General features: G+C 48.2%; 2 protein-coding genes across 8 annotated transcripts in view; one reads left to right on the forward strand and one right to left on the reverse strand.

The window, feature by feature from the left end:
• Nucleotides 1–384: 384 nt before the first annotated feature.
• Nucleotides 385–16,969, reverse strand: DRAM2 (DNA damage regulated autophagy modulator 2). Of its 3 annotated transcripts, none has more exons than XM_088066979.1 (9): nucleotides 16,913–16,969; nucleotides 11,937–12,030; nucleotides 9,172–9,329; nucleotides 8,213–8,280; nucleotides 7,523–7,662; nucleotides 5,252–5,429; nucleotides 1,906–1,988; nucleotides 1,176–1,268; nucleotides 385–709 (listed from the first exon to the last, which is right to left on the reverse strand). In XM_088066979.1, the coding sequence occupies exons 3-9, from the start codon at nucleotides 9,300–9,302 to the stop codon at nucleotides 602–604; spliced, it is 801 nt and encodes a 266-aa protein (XP_087923105.1). In that variant the 5' UTR covers nucleotides 9,303–9,329; nucleotides 11,937–12,030; nucleotides 16,913–16,969; the 3' UTR covers nucleotides 385–601. The 3 variants fall into 3 exon arrangements, with proteins under 3 accessions (XP_087923105.1, XP_087923106.1, XP_005530259.2); XM_088066980.1 differs by lacking the exon at nucleotides 16,913–16,969 and adding an exon at nucleotides 16,646–16,714; XM_005530202.3 differs by lacking the exons at nucleotides 11,937–12,030; nucleotides 16,913–16,969 and adding an exon at nucleotides 10,991–11,135.
• CEPT1 (choline/ethanolamine phosphotransferase 1) overlaps nucleotides 15,387–22,134 on the forward strand; it is a 32,886-nt gene continuing 26,138 nt past the window's right edge. The window contains exons 1-2 of one of the 5 annotated variants that reach the window (XM_014258940.2): nucleotides 15,387–15,602; nucleotides 18,526–18,926. In XM_014258940.2, the coding sequence (XP_014114415.1) occupies nucleotides 18,588–18,926 (339 nt within the window). In that variant the 5' untranslated portion in view covers nucleotides 15,387–15,602; nucleotides 18,526–18,587. Of the gene's footprint in view, nucleotides 15,603–16,965; nucleotides 17,038–17,121; nucleotides 17,143–17,278; nucleotides 17,463–18,525; nucleotides 18,927–22,134 lie in introns of those variants that run through there. The other 4 variants (XM_014258941.2, XM_088066978.1, XM_014258942.2 and 1 more) reach the window with 4 other exon arrangements.

Here is a 22,134-nt window from a genome sequence, read left to right on the forward strand (position 1 = left end):
CAGGAACTCCTTTGACACCTCCAGGGATGGTGACTGCATCATCTCCCTGGGAATCCCCTTCCAATGCCTGACCACCCCTTCCAGGAAGAAATTCCTCTGGATGTCCAATCTGAAACTTTCCTGGTACAACCTGATGCTGTTTCCTCTTGTCCTGTCCCTGTTCCCTGAGAGCAGAGGTTTTTCCCTATGGGCTGCTCAAAGGTGGCTTTGGGTCCATCCCATCTGGCCCTAAGTGCAGGGTATGGATCGGCCCCCTGGGCCCAGGGGAGCAGAGGTGAGGCCGGAGGCTCCGCCACCCAAAAGGATTTGGGCTTGAGGAGCACTGGAGAGAGGAGGGTGAGGGAGGTGAACCTGGGTGTGGAGGAAGAGACAAGGAGACACAACTCATTAATAACCTTCATTTAATCCTTCATGACATTGGAAAATGTAGAAATGTCACAGACTCATTCACAGTACCGGTAACATTTGCATTTCTGTGGGTTAATAGCAAAGCCCTTGATATGAAGTACAAGACAATCACTTCATACTTTTTAAAACATAAAATAAATGTTTAGAAATAACAGCTGTTATTGCTATTAAATTCCTGAGTTCTCTTCATCTATCAGATGCTCCCTGCTATGAGCACTGCCTGCTCCTCTGCCCTGAAGCTCCCTGGGCTCTCGTGCAGGGTCTGGCCCTGCAGGCTGACCATGGCTTGCAGGGAGATTTTCTGTGGAGGAAAGCAAAGGGAGTCCCTGTGAGTGGCTCCCTCGCTGCCTTGGCACTAGGAAGTTCAGTGGCCAGAGGAAACACCAAAGATTTTTGGCGACACCAACAGCTCAGCTCAGAACCACATGCCTGGCTCCTAGCTGTGCTATGGACCTTTGCCTTGTCCTGGAGGAAAAGGCCCCTGTGGCTGTGACTGGGCTGGAAGTGAAGCCAGTCAGGGCCAGTTAAAGCCAGCCTGATGCTGGAGCTGCTGCGATAACACAGCAGAGACAGACTCTGGGGGGGTCACTTAGAGCCTCTCATGGGTCTCCAGCCCTGGTGACTGACCCATGCTGGGTTAATGGCTGGACTCCATCACCTTAAAGGTCTTCGCCAACCAAAATGAATCCATGATCCCATAAAATCTAAGGCTGCCCATTGCACCACACTGGGCTCTTCAGAAACAGAGAACATTAACTTTGTTTTACCTGGAAGTCACGGATGTAGGTGAGGAAAAAGCTGAGGAAGGAGAATGCCAGCGACCACTCAGAGACTGTGCTGATGATGTGGGGGGTGTAGCCCTGCGTTACAGAGGGGAAAAGATCATGTGAAATCTGCTCTGGAACCTGCAGTGGCACAAGGATGGCCAGTGACTTGTGATGTCCCATGAGACCCTGCAACTACAACTATTCCCACTGGAGACCTAAATCCCTTATTGTAACTGGAGTCTCCAATGATGAAATGCTGAGGAATGAGAATGACCAGGAGAACACCTGCTCCATCTGGGATGATGCCCCCTGGGAATTTAATACCCACCTGCAGAATCTGAAGGCTCAATCCAGAGCTCAATTAACAGAGTAGAGAGGTTTGAGACCCTCCTCAAGATGCAGAAGGTATAAATACAGAGTTGAAGATCCAAGAGTTTTGTGAGATTAGAACTTCAGCAAGTGCTGGCACAGGCTGCACAGAGCAGCTGTAGCTGCTCCATCCCTGGAAGTCCAAGTTGCCTATGGCAAGGAGTGGGACTGGATGGGCTTTAAGGTCCCTCCCAACCCACCCCAGCCTGGGATCCCATCATTCCAAGGACCTGCTGGCTGGTTTGGCTGGTACAGCTCTCTCCTCTCCCACCCCACTCTGTGTTGTGAGCTGCAGGAAGCTCCCACCTGTGCCTCCAAATCCAGCTGGACTTGATCTCCATTTCACCCTGCAATCACTTACTCTTTCCTGGGGCTTCCAGTGCAGCTTCTGCACCAGGTTCTGTCCATAAAGGCCACTGTACAGCACAACCGAGGACACAAACACTGAGGGAAGAGGTTAAGGAAGATTCAAGGCTAAAGATGAGGAACACGGAACTTGCAGACTGTGTCAAGCTGAGGCTCTGAGGTCTCAGCCTGAGGAGCAGAAATGCTGCCATGGACTGTTCACATCATGCCCTTCAACCCATGGCTTGTCCCAACCCACTGGTTATGGTCACGTGAAAAGGTTCCTTTGAACCTAAATTCATTATTTCTGTTCTCTGTATGCTGCCTCTGATCAAACACAGTGGTCTCACTGAAATGTTTAAGCTATGATCAGATGTGAGCACTTACTGAGCATTTTAATTTAATTTTACTGGTATTATCCACTCTAATAAAGAGTCTAGTTCTCTTTCTCTGATGGCTTTTCAATGTCTCATCTACCTTGCATTCTTGCTGTGGGCCACAGGTTGGAATTCTGTATCACCTGCAGCAAAGAGGATTTCTGGCTTTTCTGTTTCCCTCTTATTCAAGGTCTGAGAAGTGCTTTGGATTTCACCCCATGTGACAATGATCTTCCATTTAATCCAAGACCTGGATCCTTCTGGAGTGTCTGATGTCACTTTTTCAACATCTTACAGAGGGAAGGTACCAAAAAAAGTGCTCCTGCAACACAACAACTCAGATCATTAATTTATAGACAACCTGATTTTCATCTCATTTCATTTCAGGATTAAGAAATTAACTTCTTCAGTGGTTAATGAAATTAAACATCAAGAGCCTCCTGATGCAAAAGATTAATTTTGGTGGTGAACAAGGCTGTACCTCCTGGCACAGATATAGCCTTAAGAACCCAGACATCCAAAGCTCATTAGAAAATGGACATGAGTGGTTTAGGAGTTCTGGTTACTGACTCAGACACCCAATTTTCTGCTAATTGAACTGGACAGCTCTAGGAGGTTCCTGTTGCACTGGGAAGATTTTAATCATTGTGATATAAAAGTAACTGGTTCCCATTCCCCCCCTGCCCATTTCAGTGGGTCATCAACTGCCTTGCTCTGGGCTGGCAGTTCTGCTGTTACACTCCACCACAGGACCAGGAGTATTTTCATAGATTCAGAGGATTGTTCAGGTTGGAAAAGACCTCTGAGGTTGAGTCCAATTGTTCCCCAAGGCCACCACAAACCCATGTCCCCAGGTGCCACATCCACATGCCTTTTAAATCCCTCCAGGGATGGTGACTCCACCTCTGCCCTGGACAGCCTGTGCTAGTGCTGGACAACTCTTTTCAGGAAGAAATTTTTCCCAATATCCAACCTGAACTTCCCCTGGTGCAGCTTGATGCCATTTCCTGCTGTCCTGTCCCTGTTCCCTGGCAGCAGAGCACAACCCCATCCTGGCTGTCCCCTCCTGTCAGGGAGTTGTGCAGAGCCAGAAGGTTCCCCTGAGCCTCCTTTTCTCCAGGCTGAGCCCCCCAGATGCTCCCTCAGCAACTCCTGGTGCTCCAGCCCCATTCCCAGCTCCGTTCCCTTCCCTGGACACACCCCAGCCCCTCAGTGTCCCTCTGGTCAGGAGGGGCCCAGAGCTGTCCCCAGGACTGGAGGTGCCCCAGCAGTGCGTGTGATCCCAGAGCTGACACAAAATACATTTCCTTCTTTCTTCCACAACCTGTTACAATCAAGGCCACAGACTTCTCCCTTTCCCGATCTTTCCCTTATTACAATAAGAGCTGGTAATTTAGAACAATAATCTCCCTTTTCTTCCCCTTTCGTTGTTATCTACGTGCACATCATTATTTCTACAACTTCCCTATAATTTTGGTTAGACTACACTGGCACAAAAACCTCTACAGATTTGAGGTTTGTGGGCTGTTGGCATCTGTAAGAGGAGCATAACTTACAGCAGATCATATTGTTCATAGAACATATTTTAGTTTTCCCCCAGTTTGGTTCCTCCCTATTCAAAGCTGAAAATCTTGTTTATTAATACCAAAAGTTTATGTTAAATACAACAATTCTCCAAGTTTCTTGGGTGATTTCCCTGCTGTCTGCCAAGGCCCCTCAGCAGGCGAGGGTCCTTATTTACATTATGGATAACAAGCCTGAGCTCAGTTCCCGCTCCTCTGACTCTACAGATTCTACACTCCTGCAGCAGCAAGGATGGGAGCCCAGCGAGATTCTCCAGCCTTGGGAAATGGGACATACAGTTTAGTGTTGGTATTGGCTGCCAGCCTGGAAATGAGTGGGATTGGTGAGGATTAAATCAGTGGCCTGGACACAGCTGCAGGTGGGACAGTGTTCAAGAAATGGGTTTTGCAACTTGTGTCTCTGGAATTCAGGAGATTTGGTGGTGGTGTCCTGTTTGACAAAAACTGAGTTTAATTTTTAAATCCAATGTTCAAGTCCATTGTGGTGAGCAGGGGAACTGTTCTAGTGCAGTTTCTTGACTGCTTCAATGATTCAGGAGAGGAAAAAGGCCTCTGTTTCTGAGCGGGTTTGCCCACATTTTTTATATGAATATATGGATAAACGGGAATGGATTCCCACTGTAAAAGGGCAGGACTAGAAGGTCCCTTCAACCCAAACCATTCTGTGTTTCCCTCTTTCCCTAAACCCCACAGCTGCTTCCAGCATTTGGAATCCAGAGCTAAAGGGGGTGATGGATTCTGATGGTGAGAGAAGGTGGCAGGGAGTGCCAGTCAGAAATATCTTGTCTTTTGAACTGCAGGATGGGCAGGGAGGAGATCAGAGGTCAAAGTCCCCAGACTCACCCTTGAAATGTGCTCCAGACTTGTCTCTCTGGCAAGTGCCAGCACATCCTCCCTGTTCTGGAGCCAGCTGGAACAGCCAGCCCTGTTCCACATGGTCTGTTAGAGTATTTCCTCTTGTGCTACATTCTGGGTTTCTTTTTCAGTTGTATCCAACTCTTAACACCCTTCACCACTCCTGTCTCAGGAACTTATTTCTTACCTGTTTTTTCCCCCATTGAAACCACCCATCCCTTAAGCACAATTCCATTTGACCTCACATTTCTTAATTTAGTCAGACCTCTTGGGCATAAACTCTTATTTTTCCTATCTTCAGTCTCTGGTGTGCAGTAGGAAAGGGGAGGAGAAAGCATAGTAACCATCCCTTTAAATATCCATGGGGGATATTAAAAGTATTAAAGGGATTAACCATTTTCCCTGAAATTCCCAGGCTGGAATACAGAACACTACGGGCTCTAGAATCAAGGATGACAGGCCCCTTGTGGCACATGGTGGTGGTTCAGTTCAAGCAGGTGTAAATGCTGTGGAGGCTGCTGGGTTTTGGTGTTGATGCAAAGGATACTGCTCAGGATGCTGGAGCAGCTCCACAGGAACACCGCCAGGCGGGCCCAGAAGATGTCTTTGCTGTGAAGTTCTGGCTGCATCAGGTAGGACAGGACGGTCTGAACCAGCATGTAAACGGAGCCCACCCCAAAGGTCAGGCAGGCTCCCAGCACGTGGATGTAGTACAGGATGCATTTCTAGGGAAAGTGTTGCCTGTGAAAACCTGGTTTCATTTTCTTCTGTAAACATCTGGCATCCACCCCTCAGTGACCTTCTCCCACCCCGAGCTAAGCAGCTCTGGACTGTGCCAGTCCCCATCAGACTCTTCTTGGAAGCCCCACTGGGAGATGTCTGGAAGCCAAAACCTGCCAGCCTCTGGAATTTTGGTGAAGTTGCAGGTCACAGCTGTACCTTCAGTGCAGGAATTTGTGAGAGCTCTTCTCATAAATGGACAAAAGCACAGGAATTGGGTGAGAGAATCCCTGCAGGTAGTCAGGGAATGGGAGTGACAACATTTCTGCCCCAAGAACCTGTGCATCTATGAAAGACTATGTAGTACAGGACAGACACAACATGATTCTAGTACACAATTTTGGATTAAAAATAATGAGGTTTTGCATTTCTCTGAATGCTTCAATAAAGATTGTTTGTCAGATTAGTATCTTTGAATACTCTGAGGGGACACGGTTCAATCAAGCAGCAATACTTAAAAATACCACCAGGGGAACCAAGAGTCAAATAGCAAAAACAACCAAAACCAGGAGATATTCCAAAAAAACCCAACCCAACTAAAAATTTATTATTGAAAAATATGTGTGTGGAAAGTCACGTGTGTCCAGCCCTTTCCTCTCATCACCAGCTCAGCACATGAGCCAGAGCCAGGGAACAAAAAGTGTCATCCGACCTGCACACGGCAAGGCCTGGCAGCCTCCTGTACCCCAATAAAGCAATGTTTTTTGCCCTAAAACATGAGGTTCTCTGTGTATCTCACTGAGTAACTCTTAAGATCAAGCTTTTCCTTGAGCACTTGCTGTGGACAAATGAATTTTAAGTTCTGCATCCAGTGAGAATTTCTATTTAAGAAATAAGCAGGTTGCAAAGGTGTGTGCTCCACAATCATGTGCTGTGCAGGGAGGTGTCAGCACAGAGAAATTCTCTATTTTCACACTTTGGGGTCTTCAGTCACTAGTGGATTTCAGGGCAATATGCAGGTGCATCACTTCCAACTTTTGTTTTGCTCAAGATTAAATGAAACACGAACTGTTATCAAATTAACATGCACCTCCTGGGTTTTGATTGCTGTGAAACACAAAGAAAGTAGAAAAAACCTTTCTTGAGGGCAGTGGAGGGAAATCATGGAGTTGAGCAGAGCCTGGAGGATTCTTCTGGGTGGGTGTGGAATGGGAGCCTCTGAGGGCTCTAGAAAATAGTAAATACATTGAGGTCTCCAAAAGAAAAAATGCCTAGAAAGAGAGTGCTGAGGTTTCTAAGAGTGGGGCAGCTGAAGCACTTGAGAAGCTGTGCTGGGGAAAAGGTGGAGCTTCCCATCAGCTTTTCCTCTTTGGTTTTCCCTGTCCCTGATCCAGCAGGAGCCCAAGGTGACACCACAGCCTGTGGTGGCTACAGGCACCACAACAGAGCCCCCAAATCCATCAGGTAATTAATGTAATAAGGCTGGCAATTATATAATCACCAGGCAAATAAACCAAACGACTGGGACCTGCTCATGGTGTGATGGGTGAGAATATCAGATTTGGTTTTTTTGGAGTGGAAAGTATTGGGAAAAAAAAATAAAATAGAGACCTCGGATGGAGAAAATCAGAAGAATTAATGTTGCAGAATTTTCAAGAATTTGAGGAGGTTTGAAGGAAAATCTACCTGAGAGGGCAGGTTTTCCAGAGCTGGGCTTGTGGGGTTGGGTGGTTTTGTTGGCTTTTCTTCTAGTTGTAACAAGTTTTTACTATTTGATACCTCTCTCATTCTCCTGAGTCACAGTGGTGGGTTTTCAATCTGGACCTCAGGCTTTCAACCTGCCTGGAAGGAGATCCAAGTGTGGCTTCTGCAATGCTTGGTGGATAGGAATGTTTTGAAATGTCATGAACAGCTGCTCACAAGTCCCAAAGCAAATAGGGAATAACTAACAAATTATAAGCCAAACCTTGTATTTTTTAATTCTCTGTAGAGAATTTGACAAAAAAAGCACTTTGCCATGGAAAGCTGCTTTCTGTAAATCCCCAGTTTACCAGATATCTCAGAACAGACACAGCTCTGGCAGGAGCAGAGCACAAACCTGGAAATTGGCAATAATGCAGAGTCCAAAGCAGCTCATCCATCCCAGCGTGAGGCCCAGCTTATTCAGCCTGAGGATCCTGGGATTTCCTGGGCTCAGGGCAGACACTTGTTTGTACCGGATGTACATGGTGGCCATCCCTGCCAAAGAGAGCCACAGGCACTAAGATTCCTGCCAGGAAGCAGTGTCCTTGTTTACCTGGGAAGATGCTGAGTAACAGAGGCAACTCTTACAATACAAGAATTTTTTTAGGGCACAGTGAAATAGGAAAGCTGAAAGGCTGGAAGTGAAAATTGAAATAATATAATGGCAAACAAGTCAAATTAATAAATTTTTCTGATCCATTTAATTTAAAAGCTCTATTTGGTTGTTTTCCCTCCCTCCATCGTTGCAGCACAGGTAAGGTGACTGCCTTGAATTTGCATTTTTATTGCTTTTACTTTTCTGTTAGTTTTTTTAATGCACTTTTTGCCCTTCTGGAATGTGCAATTGCCATGTTGGCAATTCCTGGATAACATCCCTGATACACACTTTGAATTGCTTAAGAAAATTGAGATTTATTGTTCAGTATTTAGTTTTTGAGTAAGAGTTGTGGGCTGTTTCATGATCTGGAGAAGGAAGTGAACTTGTTTAAAGCTGTTGCATTCCAGAACTGCCTACACCTCACCAAGGCCAGCTTTCTGTACTCACCCAAGAAGGTTGAAACATTTAACATGATCCCAAATAAGCATCTTTCAGGTGGTATTGTCCCTGTATCACTGGAAAAGATAAATGGAGTAATACATATCCTATATTATTTATATCTATACATTAAAAATACTTCCAACACAACTTTACTTATTTCTTGTAAAAAAAGCCCCTCCCAGATATTTTTCCCTGATTTTTTTCATTATTCAGACTACGCTGTGCTGGTTTTAGAGCTTTACCATGGTAAAGACAAGCTAGCCCTGGTGCAGGGAATGATCACACTCAGAATAACTATTCCTTTCATAGCGATCTAGATGCCATTAAAGGTGAACAAAAAGGATTAAAACTGGAAAAATTAAGAACATGGAAAACTGAAAGGGCAAAGCTTTCAGTTATATCAGCCTTGATGGAATAAAGTTGGCAATGTAGATTTTAGTATGGATTGTGCAACAAACCTGGTGTCAGTGAGTGGCTTCACTCTGAGCAGGGGTGTGGTGAGGCACCTCCAGTTCCCTTGTTCATCATAATGTTAAGGGAATGTTGATAGAGCTAAAGCTTAGAGCTTTGCACAAAACCAGACATCTTTAAATAGAGTAACACACAAATCCCAGAATGGATTGGGTTGGGGGGGACTTTTAAGCTCATCTCAACTATTTCATTCCAACCTTCCACCATCTCAGGTTGTTCCAACCTGTCCTTGGATATTTTCAGGGCATGGGGCAACCACAGCTTTTCTGGGCAACCTGTGGCAGGGCCTCAGCATCCTCACAGGGAAGGAATTTCCTCCTAACAATTAACCTGAATTTCTGCTCTGTCAGTTTAATATCACCTCTAACTATAAATGTAATGTAACTTTAGAACTGGAGCTGTTGGGTAAGAACTGCTATCTAAGTCTGGAATTGGGAAGAATTCACAGGAGTGGGGTCAGTTCAGTGCTCTGACACAGAGTGGACATCACTGACCTGATGTAGGGCACCAAAGGGTCAACGTGGTGCAGGACAATTGCAGTGATGTAGGAAAACACAAACGATGCTGCTGACCACACCACCAGCGCCACGGGCAGGAACGAGAGGCCTTGCTGGAACCACCACATTTCAGGGCTGACTTCTGCCTCCAGACACTGTGAAGAACCAAATGCAAAGGTTTACTAAGAGTTCTCAAATATTTACTGAGATTTTCAAATTTACTGACTTCTCAAGGGTTTACTGAGAGTTCTCAAGGGTTTACTGAGATTTCCAAAAGTTAACGAGGATTTTACTACAAGGACTCCGAAGTTTTGCTTTTCTTGAGGCAGGCTGCTTCCCATTCAGCAGTTTGATGTTGCTCTCAGTCCTCTCCTGCAAACCCAAAGTGAACACTTCACAGAAGAAATCATAAATAAGTGATCAAGTGGATCAAGTGGATCCCTGTGAGTAAGTGACTCCATTTTCTTCAGCCTTATGTCACAGCTGACAGAGAACGTGTTCCTGTATTGACACTGCAACTGATGGTGGCTGTGGTGGAGCCTCCAGCTTCTATTAACACTTAGCTGGGTTGATGTGGAGGAAATGACACAAAATTACTTTAATACCTGCCCTCAATTATTCCCTGTCAGACTGTGTGACTCAACATATGTCACAGAGTCCCAGGGCTGGCAGGGACTTCAAACCCCACCTTGTTCCACCCCCTGCCATGGCAGGGACACCTTCCACTATCCCAGGCTGCTCCAAGCCCTGTCCAACCTGGCTTTGGACATTTCCAAGGATGGGGCAACCACAGCTTCTCTGGGCACCTGTGCCAGGGCCTCCCCACCCTCAGAGGAAGAATTATCCCAATATCCCATCTAACCCTGCCATCCTTTAGTTGCACACACCTAGGTTTTGTTTTCCACTCTGAGTCCTCTTTGCTTCAGAGTCTCATTTCCTTGTCTCTCCATAATGTGCTGAGGGGCTCTCTGAAAGCACTGGGGGTTTCCTGGGCTCACTGTGTTAACACTGAACAAAGAGCTGCATTTCCCCACATCTCTTCCTCCCATCCTGGCTAGATTTGGGTATTGCCAAGGAGAAGCCTGTGCTGAGGTACCTCACGGAGTGGGACAGAAAATGACTTTGCCATTCTGCAACAATTCTTTAAAATTAGTTTGTTTTTTAAATTTATTCATGTTTAGGATATAATGTGAAAATAAAAAACCAAACAACCATATTTTGGATGAAATAAAAACTGAAGTAATGTTTAGATATATTTATTCTATGCTGTAAAGTTAACTTTTGGAAGATATCACCTATAAAGGTTTGAGAAGATAAACCAAATTCTTTTGTGGAGAACAAATCAGAACTTTCCCATGGATTGTAATATCAATAATAACAATACTAATATTAACAGGGCAGGGGCACCTTTCACTAGGGCAGATTGCTGAGCTCCATCCAGCCTGGCTTCATGACCTCTCAGCTATCTGAGCTCACTGCTACCAACCTCAACCCTCAAACTCAAGGATTGCTCACAGGAGTTGCTGTTTTACAGGTGGGAGGAAAAGATCCACATGCAGTGCAGTGAAATGATGACTCTGTACTCACACTGGCCAGTTCCCTAAATCCCAGCCTGACAGCAAATCCGTGTCCCAGCCCTGTTCCCTAAGAGCAAGAAGGGGCAGCTGTGTCACCCTGGTGAGCTCACACAGACAGAACTGGGACTCCTCCCTACTCTTGCTGCAAAAGTGAAGCTGCTACTAGCTTCAAACACAACAAGAGCTATTTCAGCATCCCAGAATGGGGGACGAGCAGGGGAAGGAGTTCTGGAAGTCACCTGGTCCATCCCTCTGCTCAAGCAGGGACACCAGAGCCAGTAGTGCAGGATGACACCCCAAGGATGGAAAGACCACAACCACAACCTTTCTGGGCACCAGGGATGACCAGTGCCAGTCACCTTCAAAGGGAAAAATGGTTTTCTGATGGTCACTGGAGAGAAGAGGAGAAAAAGTGTTTCAACATAGTTAAAACTGGAGACTGTAAGTGGAAGATGAAAAAGGACATAGGTGAAAAGCAAATAATGGAGAGCACGCAGCCAAGGGCATCCAGGCAAAGATCTGTATGTGAGAAAAACAAAATAATGTTGAAGCAAATTAAAAGGAACTACAACACTGATAGATTTTAGAAGGGCATGGCCTGGGGTGGAAAGGCTGGAGGAAAGGAGGAAGAGAAAAGGAAGAAAGCGGAAGGACCAAAGTCTCATGGCAAGAAAGAAGTCAGAACAAGTGGGTGAATCTTGCAGGAGATCAGAGCTCGTCAACCTTCACAACCCTTGCACAGAATGGACAACTACAGCCTTTTAGAGGTGAAGGTTCAGCTGCTTGTGAGAAATCTGATTGGTGGCAGGTAAAGGTGTTTAACAGGATATGTAGTGAATAAGAACAGACTGACAGAATTCAAGTGGCCTGATTTCTTGCCTGTTTTTAAGCTAAATATAAAGTCTGCCATCCAATCATGATTTTAAGACTGCAATGCAGTAATGACTGTAACTTCACAATCTCATCTCCAATATGAGTAAATTTGGAATTTGAAAGAGAAATGCAGATTTTGCATTACTTTCTCTGTTGTAAATGTTCTGTGCCTGGGTATGTAATTCCCAGCTCCAAGCAGTCAGTCTGAATATACTTTTCCTTTCACATTTAAATATTCATAGTGCCTTAATTTTATTTCTGAGCTAACAGATTTTCCCCTGAAAACCAACCAACCAACCACATTCCACATACCTGAGAAAAAGGGCATCAGAGGACATGTCACTTAAGGGGAATCCAAGGTCATTTTTCTGCCGAAGTTCCACATTTGCTTCATTTTTCTGACTCTCTGAGATATAAAGGAAAATAAACAAGATGTAAGGTACTTCTGTACCTCTTGCCTTGTTTGTTCTTAGCACCTTCTGATAGTCACTGCTGCTGACTGGACACAAGATTAGACTGTTGGCTTGCCCCATGATGTTTTTCCTGCATTCTAAGAGGTTTAAGGAGTGAAGCTTGTGGTGGGGAGGTAGAAATGAAGAAAAACTGGTGTTTAAGGCTCTTTGATTTTAGGAGTTGTATACACAACCATTTAACTTGAACTGAAGAGCTTTTCAAGAGATGAAGTGAATGCAACTAAAGCCAGAGCCTAAGACCATGACTTTCACCTAAGAAAAGGAACAGAACATTTCCCATTTAATTGTGGACACAAATCCCAATGTCCTGCTGGTGCAATGCTAAATACATAGCTGGAGAGGGGCTGGAGCAACCTGAGTATCACTAGATCATTTAAGTTTGAAATGCCCTCAAACATTATCAAGTCCACCTGTTCATCTGGCACTGCCAAGGCCACCACTAAACCACATCCCAGGTGCTATATCCACGGCTTTTAAATCCCTCCAGGGATGGTGACTCCACCTCTGCCCTGGACAGCCTGTGCCAGTACTGGACAACCCTTTTTGGGAAGAAATTTTTCCCAATATCCAACCTGAACTTCCCCTGGTGCAGCTTGATGCCATTTCCTGCTGTCCTGTCCCTGTTCCCTGGCAGCAGAGCCTGATCCCCATCCTGGCTGTCCCCTCCTGGCAGGGAGTTGTGCAGAGCCAGAAGGTTCCCCTGAGCCTCCTTTTCTCCAGGCTGAGCCCCCCAGATGCTCCCTCAGCAACTCCTGGTGCTCCAGTCCCTTCCCCAGCCCCATTCTCTTCCCTGGACACACCCCAGCCCCTCAGTGTCCCTCTGGTCAGGAGGGGCCCAGAGCTGTCCCCAGGACTGGAGGTGCCCCAGCAGTGCCAGCACAGGGCACCACGCTGGGCCTTCTGGACACACCATGGCTGCAACAGCCCAGGTGCCACTGGCCGATCTGCCCACCTGGACTCATGTCCAGCCACTGTTACCAGCACTCCCAGATCCTTTCCCAGCTTTCCAGCCACTCCTTCTCCAGCGTGGAGCATTCCATGGGACTGTTGTGACCCGAGGACAGAACCTGGCATTGGTCTTGTTGACTCTCCCACTGTTGGCCTCAGCCATGGATCCAGCCCATCCATTTAACCAGACATTCCGTAAGTCCTGACTTCTCACACAGGTTTAAGGCACTGCCTAGGGGATGGAGAGGGGCTGAAGCTCTGTGGGAGATAAAGCTCACGGACAATGCAGATTCTTTACCTGCTGAGGGTATTTACGTGCCTGTGCAGACTGATATACCTGGGCTCAGTAAAGCAGAACAGCTATTCCCAACTTCTCCCTGTAAATTGCCCTTACAACTGCCCTTTGTGTTTACAAAATAAACCTGTCCACACAGGCAGCTCATCAGCACTGTCTGCTCCAAAGCAAGCTGGGCTGCAGAGGAGCTCTCACTTTGTTAGGACAGAGAATCTCTGTATCCTGAGCTGTCACCAAGCCCAGAGCTGAGCCCTGCACATGACTTATCATGATTTTCATGTGGTCTGGCACAAAAAGCACCTTCAGTCACACCCCAGAGCACTACTGAGGCATAGCTTCTTATTGGAAGTGTAGCTGCAGGCTGGCGGAATCATGGAATCTCCTGAGCTGGAAGAGACCTACAAGGATCGTCCAGTCCAACCTCTGGCCCTGCACAGACACCCCAACAATCCCACCCTGTGCACCCCTGAGAGCCTTGTCCAAACACTCCTGGAGCTCTGGCAGCCTCGGGGCTGTGCCCATTCCCTGGGGAGCCTGGGCAGTGCCAGCACCCTCAGGGGGAAGAACCTTTCCCTGATCTCCAGCCTGAGCCTGCCCTGGCACAGCTCCAACCATTCCCTTGGGTCCTTTACCTGGTCACAGAGAACAGATCAGAGCTGTCCCTCAGGAGGAATCTGCAGGCCTTCAGGAGGTTCATCCTGACAGCACCAGTTGGGGTCTGCCCCTCTTGCCTTCCTTAGCAGAAACCCCTCACTAACTCTCCTTACTCTAAAACAAAATTTGTAAATTTTTCCTCCTTTAAATTCTCTTACGTCAGTCAAGATCTACCCTGAGTTCTTATCTCCCTCCATCTCCCTCCTCATTAAATATTTCACAGTGGAATCAAGTCAGTTTTTCCCACTATTCTGGGGGCAGACTGTACATTCCCAACACAGGCTTCATGCTGGGCAAATCCCTGGGCACAGTCAGGGCATGGTGTACTCCAGGCTGTCCCAGCTTCCAGTTGTGCACCTGCCCTGTGCCCCTGCCAACTCCCAGACTCTGTCTAGGCACAGAACGAGGCAGAAAGGAATTGCCATGTGCCAGCTGCAAAGTCCTGAGGTAAGTTATTATTAACACCTCATCCTATCCTATTGTTTTCAACAGGGAGAAGGAAAACACACTCAAATTCGTTTTTTCATAAGCTCCTTTGCAAGCTAATACAACAGCAATGGCTAGCTTCAATTTTCCACATAACTATGATTTTCTTAAACATTTATCCTGATCTTCAGGCACTTTGGAGTTCTAAGGGTCTTTATTTTAAGCTCCAGTTTGAGTATCACAGATTCTTTCCAATATCAAGAGCAAGTGAAGGAAGTGTTTCAAAAGCAAAGGAGATTTTAACCCCCTCAGAAGTGTTTCTCCCAGTGCAAGAATGCAGCCAACACCCTGCCTAGGATGGAGCATGTGGAATAGAAACTCCAAAGGAAGATGAAAGATGGGAAAGACCATCAAGGGCAGAAAGCTCATGTTAGCTGGAATGATAAAGCTGCAAAGATGGTTGAATTACGTGGGGAAAAGGGAAATTCCTGAATTACTGCTGATCCTGGATTGTAAACCTCAGCCAGACAGGCTGAGATAAAGCCCTACCAAGGGACACTTTTTCTCTCCAGCAAATTGACAGTGCTGAGGGAAGGACAGAGGAATTTGTTTGTTCCTGCCTAAACAAACAGAGGCTGGATGGGCTGAGCCCAAACAGCCTGCACAGCTACCTGTCAGGTCCCACTGATAAGCCACAGGTAAAGGTCACTGATCCTCAAAGCACTGATATAAGGAAGTAGGAGATGTGTCACCCCTGCTGTCCCTGCTACACGCTGGTGTTTTGAGTGTTTTCTCAGTACAGACACCAAAAACGTGCCATGACATCTTTCAGTCTTGGGGGCAGCTTCCAAGTTCTGGCCTTGCTCCTGTTCCCTGGCTCGAAAGGCACAACATGGCCTGGAGCCAACCCAAACAGTGCCAGGCCCAGGACACTGTGACACAGGATGTCCCCAAGCCTGCTTGGGACACCTGGCACACTCTGACAGTGGCCAAGTGCTCCAGCTGATCCAGGGGCTGTGTCAGAGGCACTGCCAAATCCCACCTGCCTGACCACAGAATCAGCTAAAAACACCTGAGTCCTCAGAGCAGAGCCACCGGGAGATTCCCACAGGACAGCTGGGACTGGAATCGCTGCAAGGTCGCAGGCGCAGTGCGGGTGCTGGGGGCGATCAGAGAGGAAAGGTAAAAGGAACCAGGATGGAGGAAGGTTTAGGAGAGGAGGGAAAGGGAATGAAGGGGAGAAAGGGGAGGCTGAGGACAGAGAGATGAAGGTGCAGAGGGGCTCAGTGGGGTCCTCGGAGCAGAGGAGTTACCGGAAGTGATGGTGGTCACTGGGGATGTGGTGGTGGTCACTGGGCAGCAGGGACAGTGACAGTGGTCACTGGGATGTGGTGGTGGTCACTGGGCAGCAGGGACAGTGATGGTGGTCACTGGGCAGCAGGGACAGTGATGGTGGTCACTGGGATGTGGTGGTGGTCACTGGGCAGCAGGGACAGTGATGGTGGTCACTGGGATGTGGTGGTGGTCACTGGGCAGCAGGGACAGTGATGGTGGTCACTGGGGATGTGGTGGTGGTCACTGGGCAGCAGGGACAGTGATGGTGGTCACTGGGGATGTGGTGGTGGTCACTGGGCAGCAGGGACAGTGATGGTGGTCACTGGGGATGTGGTGGTGGTCACTGGGCAGCAGGGACAGTGATGGTGGTCACTGGGGCTGGCGCAGGGCACAAAGGGGATAAGGAGGATTTGTCAGGAGAGGGAGGGAGGACACCTGAGGTTCCTGGGGTTCCGAAGGGCAGTGGAGACTGCAGGGCAGCCGGAGGGGGCTGCAGTGGGGTGGGGGGCACGGAGTAGGGTGGGGGTGATATGGAGGAGGTGAGAGGACACCGGGGGATCCCTAAGGGGGTGATGAGGGCTGACAGAGGCCATGGCGTCACTGAGGATCGGGGGGGTCTCTGAGAGGATGACAAGGGGTCTCGGAGGGGTGTCTCTGACGGGGTGACAGGGACACCGCAAGGTCGCTGAAGGGGATGAAGTGGGCCCCTGAAGGGGTGACAGAAGATCTCGGAGGCGGTAACGGGGTGACAGGAACACCGGGCGGTCGCTGGGGGAGTGACAAAGGTGGCGGGGGGAGGAAAAGGGAGTTTGGAGGGGCTATCGGGGGGGGGGCGGGGTGAGAGCAGTGCGGGTTTGGGGTTGGGGTCCCCCCGTTCTCCCCCCCTTCACCTCATGGAGCGTCTCTCGGGGGGGTGACAGGGGTGAGAGCAGTGCGGGTTTGGGGTTGGGGTCCCCCCGTTCTCCCCCCCTTCACCTCATGGAGCGTCTCTCGGGGGGGTGACAGGGGTGAGAGCAGTGCGGGTTTGGGTTTGGGGTTGGGGTCCCCCCGTTCTCCCCCCCTTCACCTCATGGAGCGTCTCTCGGGGGGGTGACAGGGGTGAGAGCAGTGCGGGTTTGGGGTTGGGGTTGGGGTCCCCCCGTTCTCCCCCCCTTCACCTCAGCCGCTCCCGCGCCGTCCTCGCGCCGCCCCGGCCCCGCCCCGAGCGCGCGCTGCCGCCGCTTCCTTTCCGGCCGTCGCAAAAGCGGCGTAAAGAAAGCGCCGCCCGGTGTGGGGAGCGGAGGTAACGCCGGGGGAGCCCCGGCCCGGCGGGGTCTGCGCGGAGCCCCCGGCCCGGCGGGGCCTGCAGGGCTCGGGAGGCGCCCGGGGGAGCGGGGAGGGCCCCGAGGTGGGGGGCCCGGCCTGAGCCGGGATCCGGGGGGACCCAGGTTGCGGTGGGCGGGGGCGAAGCGTCGGCAGGGCCAGGGGTGCCCTGGGCCCCTCCCCGGCCGGGTGTTTGCCGGGCCCGGTGGGAGTCCCGCGGCAGGCGGGCCCGGCGTTTGTTTTGGAGAAGGAGATACTCCTGGGCTGTTATTCCCCCTGGCTCGTTCCCTCAGGATGAGGGAAAAGCCCAGTTTAATGCACTGGGAGTAATTTTTCTGGTCATCCTGGGCAACACCCGCAGGGACCTCCGCGGTGACTGGGTCTGGTCTCCTGGCGATTGGAGAGGTGCAGCTCTGCTCTCGGCCTTATCGAGCACAGCGAAGGCCCTGCCACTTTCTCCTCTTCTCCCTCTGACGGGGCTGCCTGAGGTGGCTTTTCACTGCTGGAATTTGCCTTACTGAGGGTGTGGAGAGTGAGAGCACTCGTTCTTAGGCCAGTGATGAACTTTGATTTGCACCGTTTTCTCCACCCGTGCAGGGCGGATGGCTTTAGGGCTCTCAGTCTTATTCCTTTCTCTGCTTTATTTGCTGGATTTCAACCAGGTTTTCTTCTTATTTTGTTTTTTTTTCCTGATTGTCTCCGAAAGATAAACAGCAAATTTACTTTTAGTCTCCTTTCTCTACTGCTTCTCTGCTTCCTGTGGAGAGCTACATCTGTGCTCAGCTGCTTTCAAGGGAGATGGAACATTGTGAGGGTTCTTGTTTGTGCTGGAAAAGCTGTTCCTAACCCTGTATTTTCTTTTCACAGCTGCTTCATGCTGTCTCTGGCCAACTAAAGCTCTCCAGCTCCTGTATGTTTCTTGTATGTCTTGAAAGTTGAACAGACAATGAGCTGGGTTAAATTTAGAGATGAAAAAAGCTACGGCAAAACTGAAATAAGGAACAAAAACCTGGAAAAAAAAGTGCATAACTGTTTTTAAGTGCTTGTCCAGCATCACTGGAGACAAAGCTGCTCCAAACTAATTTAATTTAAGACTTTAGTATTGGTACAGTTTTTAGTGCTGTCAGTTGATAACCTGAGTGGTGTCACCTGCTCTCTTGGCAGAGGTGTGAGGGGACTGGCTGTGCCCTGGTCTGTAACACAGCTCACTGCTGTGGTGGGAGTTTCTGCTGCTGCTGGAATTTCAGCTGGTGGCTGCTGGGTTTTACATCTGCATTGGGAGCACTCATTTCTTGTCATTCCTTCAGCAATTCTCCAAATAACTTTCTCTTTCAAAGGAATACTCCTATAAAATCATCTTGCTTTGCTGATGGCAAATTAAATGCTCTTTGGGGCAGCAACTGGAAACTTCTAATATCCTAAAATCTCATTTGTGTGCTCAGGTGTGTCTCGCCCCTTTGTGTTGCAGGATCTTATGGTTCTCCAGCCCAGCTGCTGCCTGCCCAAGACAATTCCTAGGCCACCCAACCCATGAGTGGGCAGCGGAGCATCAAGAGGCGATGTGGGGAGTCACACCTGGAGGGCCCCACGGGCTGTGGCCATGGCCCCACTGCTGCCTGTGTGCTCAGCAAACTGGTGCAGCTGCCCACGCCTCCTCTGTCCAAGCACCAGCTCAAACGGTTAGAGGAGCACAAATACCAGAGTGCCGGACGGTCCCTGCTTGAGCCCCTCATGCAGGGCTACTGGGAATGGTTAGTTGGAAGAGTTCCAGCCTGGATTGCCCCCAACCTGATCACCATCATTGGACTGTTAATAAATATATTTACAACTCTGCTATTAGTATGTTACTGCCCAACAGCTACAGAGCAGGTGAGTTATGAACTCCTGACAACTCTTTGTTTTGGTTGCTGTCGCTGGTTTTGAGTGGGTGGTTGCTTTGGAGAGAGCTGGTTCTTGCTGTTCAGCCCTTAGTCCTCGTCCTTGTAACCTGTTCTCTGCGAATGTTTGTGCCTCTCTGTGATGCTGGCATGCAGAGAGAGCAGCTGTGGATGCTGGAGTGAGACAGCAGTTCCTGGGGCCAACACACCCATGTGTGGAGCAGGGTCTGACACCAAAGCAGCTGTGAGGGAACAGAGCTCAGCCCCACTAGGAATTGGAGTGGTGGCTCTGCAGCTGCCTGGTCTGCATGGCAGGAGGAGCTGGTACCTGTTTACCTTCTGTGCCCGGAACAGGGTGACTCCTCCTCAGCCCTGGGATTGGAGTTACCACACAGGCTGAGTGGGTTGGACATGCTGGGCCAAGGCACTGAGCTCTAGAGTAGTGCTGCTTAAGATAGCAAAGCTGGTGTGAGCAAACCCAGCTTAGTGAGCCACAGGAACACCTTCCTGGGCCCCAGCAGTTCTGTGTCCTGGCATCTCAGTCAGGACTTTGGCACAGTGTGGTGAAGCTGTGGGAACATGGAGTTGTGTTCTTGAGCTGTGGCCATGCTGTGAGGAGGCCAGATAAAAGCCAGTGGTTTTATTCTTTGTTCTGAATGCACTAAAAGTTCCTGACCTTTCCTGAGCAGAACTGTTTTAACCTGATTTCAGAGCTACAAACATCTTTTTGAGGCATTTCAACTTCTCTCTATCACCACTTACCTCGTAAGGCGCTTGAAGACTCATTTTTGTGCACTAGAAAAGTTTTCACTTGAATGTTGAATCTTAAAAGCTGCTTTTATGTGTGTGCACTGAGAAAGGGAATTTTTGGTATAGAAATGTGCTACACACCAGATGGCTGGGAATGTGTCAAGAGTTCCAGCTTTTAAAGTATCTGTACTCCTTCCTAACCAAGTCTCCCAGCTGAGGTTGGGAATCCAGCAGGACCCAATTTGTTCCTCAGCAGACTCCAAAGTCTCATGTAGGTTGGCACAGTCAGCACTGCGTCCCTGCTCCACGTAGGACATGGGAAGGGGTGTTTGCCTCTCCTAGAAATCTGTTGAAATAGATTGTTTCACAATAACCTGTGGAATTTGGCAGGTGTAAGATAAACAGTGACTATCAAGTTTGAGCAGGGAATACTTGGAGCAGCTCCTTCCTTTTCCAGGCTGTGCCATTGTGGTGTGCGTTGGTTTAACTTGTGTTTATTTCTGAGCAGGGTTACATGGGGGCTCAGAAATCCAGTCTGATAGAGAGACTTCAGCTCTCAGGAACCCAGAGCTGGTTTGAGTCACTAAACAGAGCAAAATTTAGAATTTGGAGAACAGTTGTATTTTGGTTGGTAATTAAACTTCTGAAATGCCTGGGAAGCTGCACTCAGAGCATCAGAAAGTCAGTGTTAGCTGCAGGCTCCTGTATGAAAGCACTGTTTGGTGTTTAACAGTTTGAGAAGTACTTTGTGTGAGGTAAATGAGATTTTCTCCTCACTTGAACTGAAAAATAACTTAGTGCTGAGGCAGCTTTTGGCCTGATCTGATTTGCCACATGGCACAGCATGAACAAGGAGGTGCTTTTTAAGCGTCAAGGAGCTGTGTGGGTAAGAAAATGGAGCTCTGAAATTCCAGGAGCAGATTTTTTTTCTCTCCCCAAAACCACTATTGATTTCTCATGTAAATTTTCTCCTCCTTGTAGCTCACCCCTAGTTCTGCTTTTTTTCAAGAGTGGCTCCTCCCTTCCTGTTGCTGAAAGGTGTAGCCAGGGCAGAGCTGTTGCTCAGGGCTTCCTGCAGCCCGAGAATAAAGGAGATGCAAATACTTCCTGCTTGGCTGGGAGGACCCAGCTGGAAAAGAGCTGACTGATGGAATGGTACCTGAGTTTATGAAAAAATGGAAAAATTACCTGGATAAAGAGAGAGCTGTGAAATCTTACTTGGCTATAAATAGGCCTAAGTGGAAACACCTACACTGCTCATGAAAGGAGCTTTCAAGAGAGGAGAGCCAGCAGACTGATTTTTAAACTTATAGAGAATCCTTCAGCGTGATGCAATTTAACTGTGGCAGATAAAATCTATACATGAGGGATAAAAATGGGAGGGAATTGTGTACCATCAGAACCTTGGCTAAATGTGGTGCTCTGCTCTTGGGTGACACATTTCCTCTTTCTCACCTTGTGCTGTTTGTACAGACACTGCTGAAAGCAGAGCACAATGGCAGCTTTTGGGGCAGAACAAACTGTTTTGGTAAATGGGAGGAACAATGCGAGCTGTAGAAGGAAATATATTTAAGTTGATGTTCTACAAGTTAGTCATGTTTGTGTTGGCCAAAACCAGCTGGACTCCAGGGCTTTATGAGAGGCAGGTCACCTTGATGGAGCTGTATTTGGATTTTGTTGGTGTGGTCTATAAAAGAAAGCTGTTCATAAATGCTCACTTCTGTAAAGTGTGTTGAATTTGAAGATTGCAAAATAGGCAATAATCTCTGATTTATGGATCTGTAAACGGAGACGGAGTAATGGCAACTCCCTGGCTTTTGTGATCTTAAGGGTTTATGTTTCAAAAAGCATAAGAAAGCTTGGATTGTAATCGTTGCTCTAGCAGGGCTTCAGCATTGTTTGTGTTTCTGTCAGAGTAGAAATTGTTACCACAGATGTGACCATTAAGGGTTCTTAATGTAGATTTGGCAAAGCTGCTGGTGCCTCGTACTAGAGGGAGCAGTTCATGATGGAGGGGCTGTGCTGCAGAAATGTTCTTGGACTCAAAGTCTGGGCACTGGCAGTGACACAGCTCTCAGTGAGTGGTGAAGGGCTGGTGGAGATGAGCTCAGTGTTTGTGACAAAGTTGGGGTCTAAAAGTTCCCAAGTTTCTGAAATCACTGGGACAACTTGCATATATTTAACGAGAACTTTGTTAATTTGCTTTGCAAATACAGTATTACAATTTTTCCAGCTGTACAGTACAGCTTCCTGCTTTATACCAGGAGCTGTAGCTATTAATCTGTCACTGGTTTATTTACATTCCACATGTAACAACCCATTCTGTCTGTCCTTGCAAGGGCCAACTGCTGAAAGGTCCCTGGGTGAGGAGGACATCTGTGCAGGGGAAAACTGTTGTGTCAGGCTGTGGGACAGCTCAGCTGCAGGCTTTCTGGTTTTTAAAGATTATT

This window comes from Pseudopodoces humilis, chromosome 26 (assembly GCF_049639895.1).
Source record: "Pseudopodoces humilis isolate 2021_Gansu_Grassland_sample_001 chromosome 26, ASM4963989v1, whole genome shotgun sequence".
NCBI lineage: Eukaryota > Metazoa > Chordata > Aves > Passeriformes > Paridae > Pseudopodoces > Pseudopodoces humilis.

Bases quoted from the DNA above. Each gene is read 5' to 3' on its own strand.
- DRAM2 (XM_005530202.3), bottom strand. The intron at 8,281-9,171 runs GTCAGTGATGTC...TATCTTTTCCAG, and splicing joins CCTTTGGTGCCCTACATCAG to TGATACAGGGACAATACCAC. The intron at 1,989-5,251 runs GTATCCTTTGCA...CTCTTCCCTCAG, and splicing joins CTGCTCCAGCATCCTGAGCA to TGTTTGTGTCCTCGGTTGTG.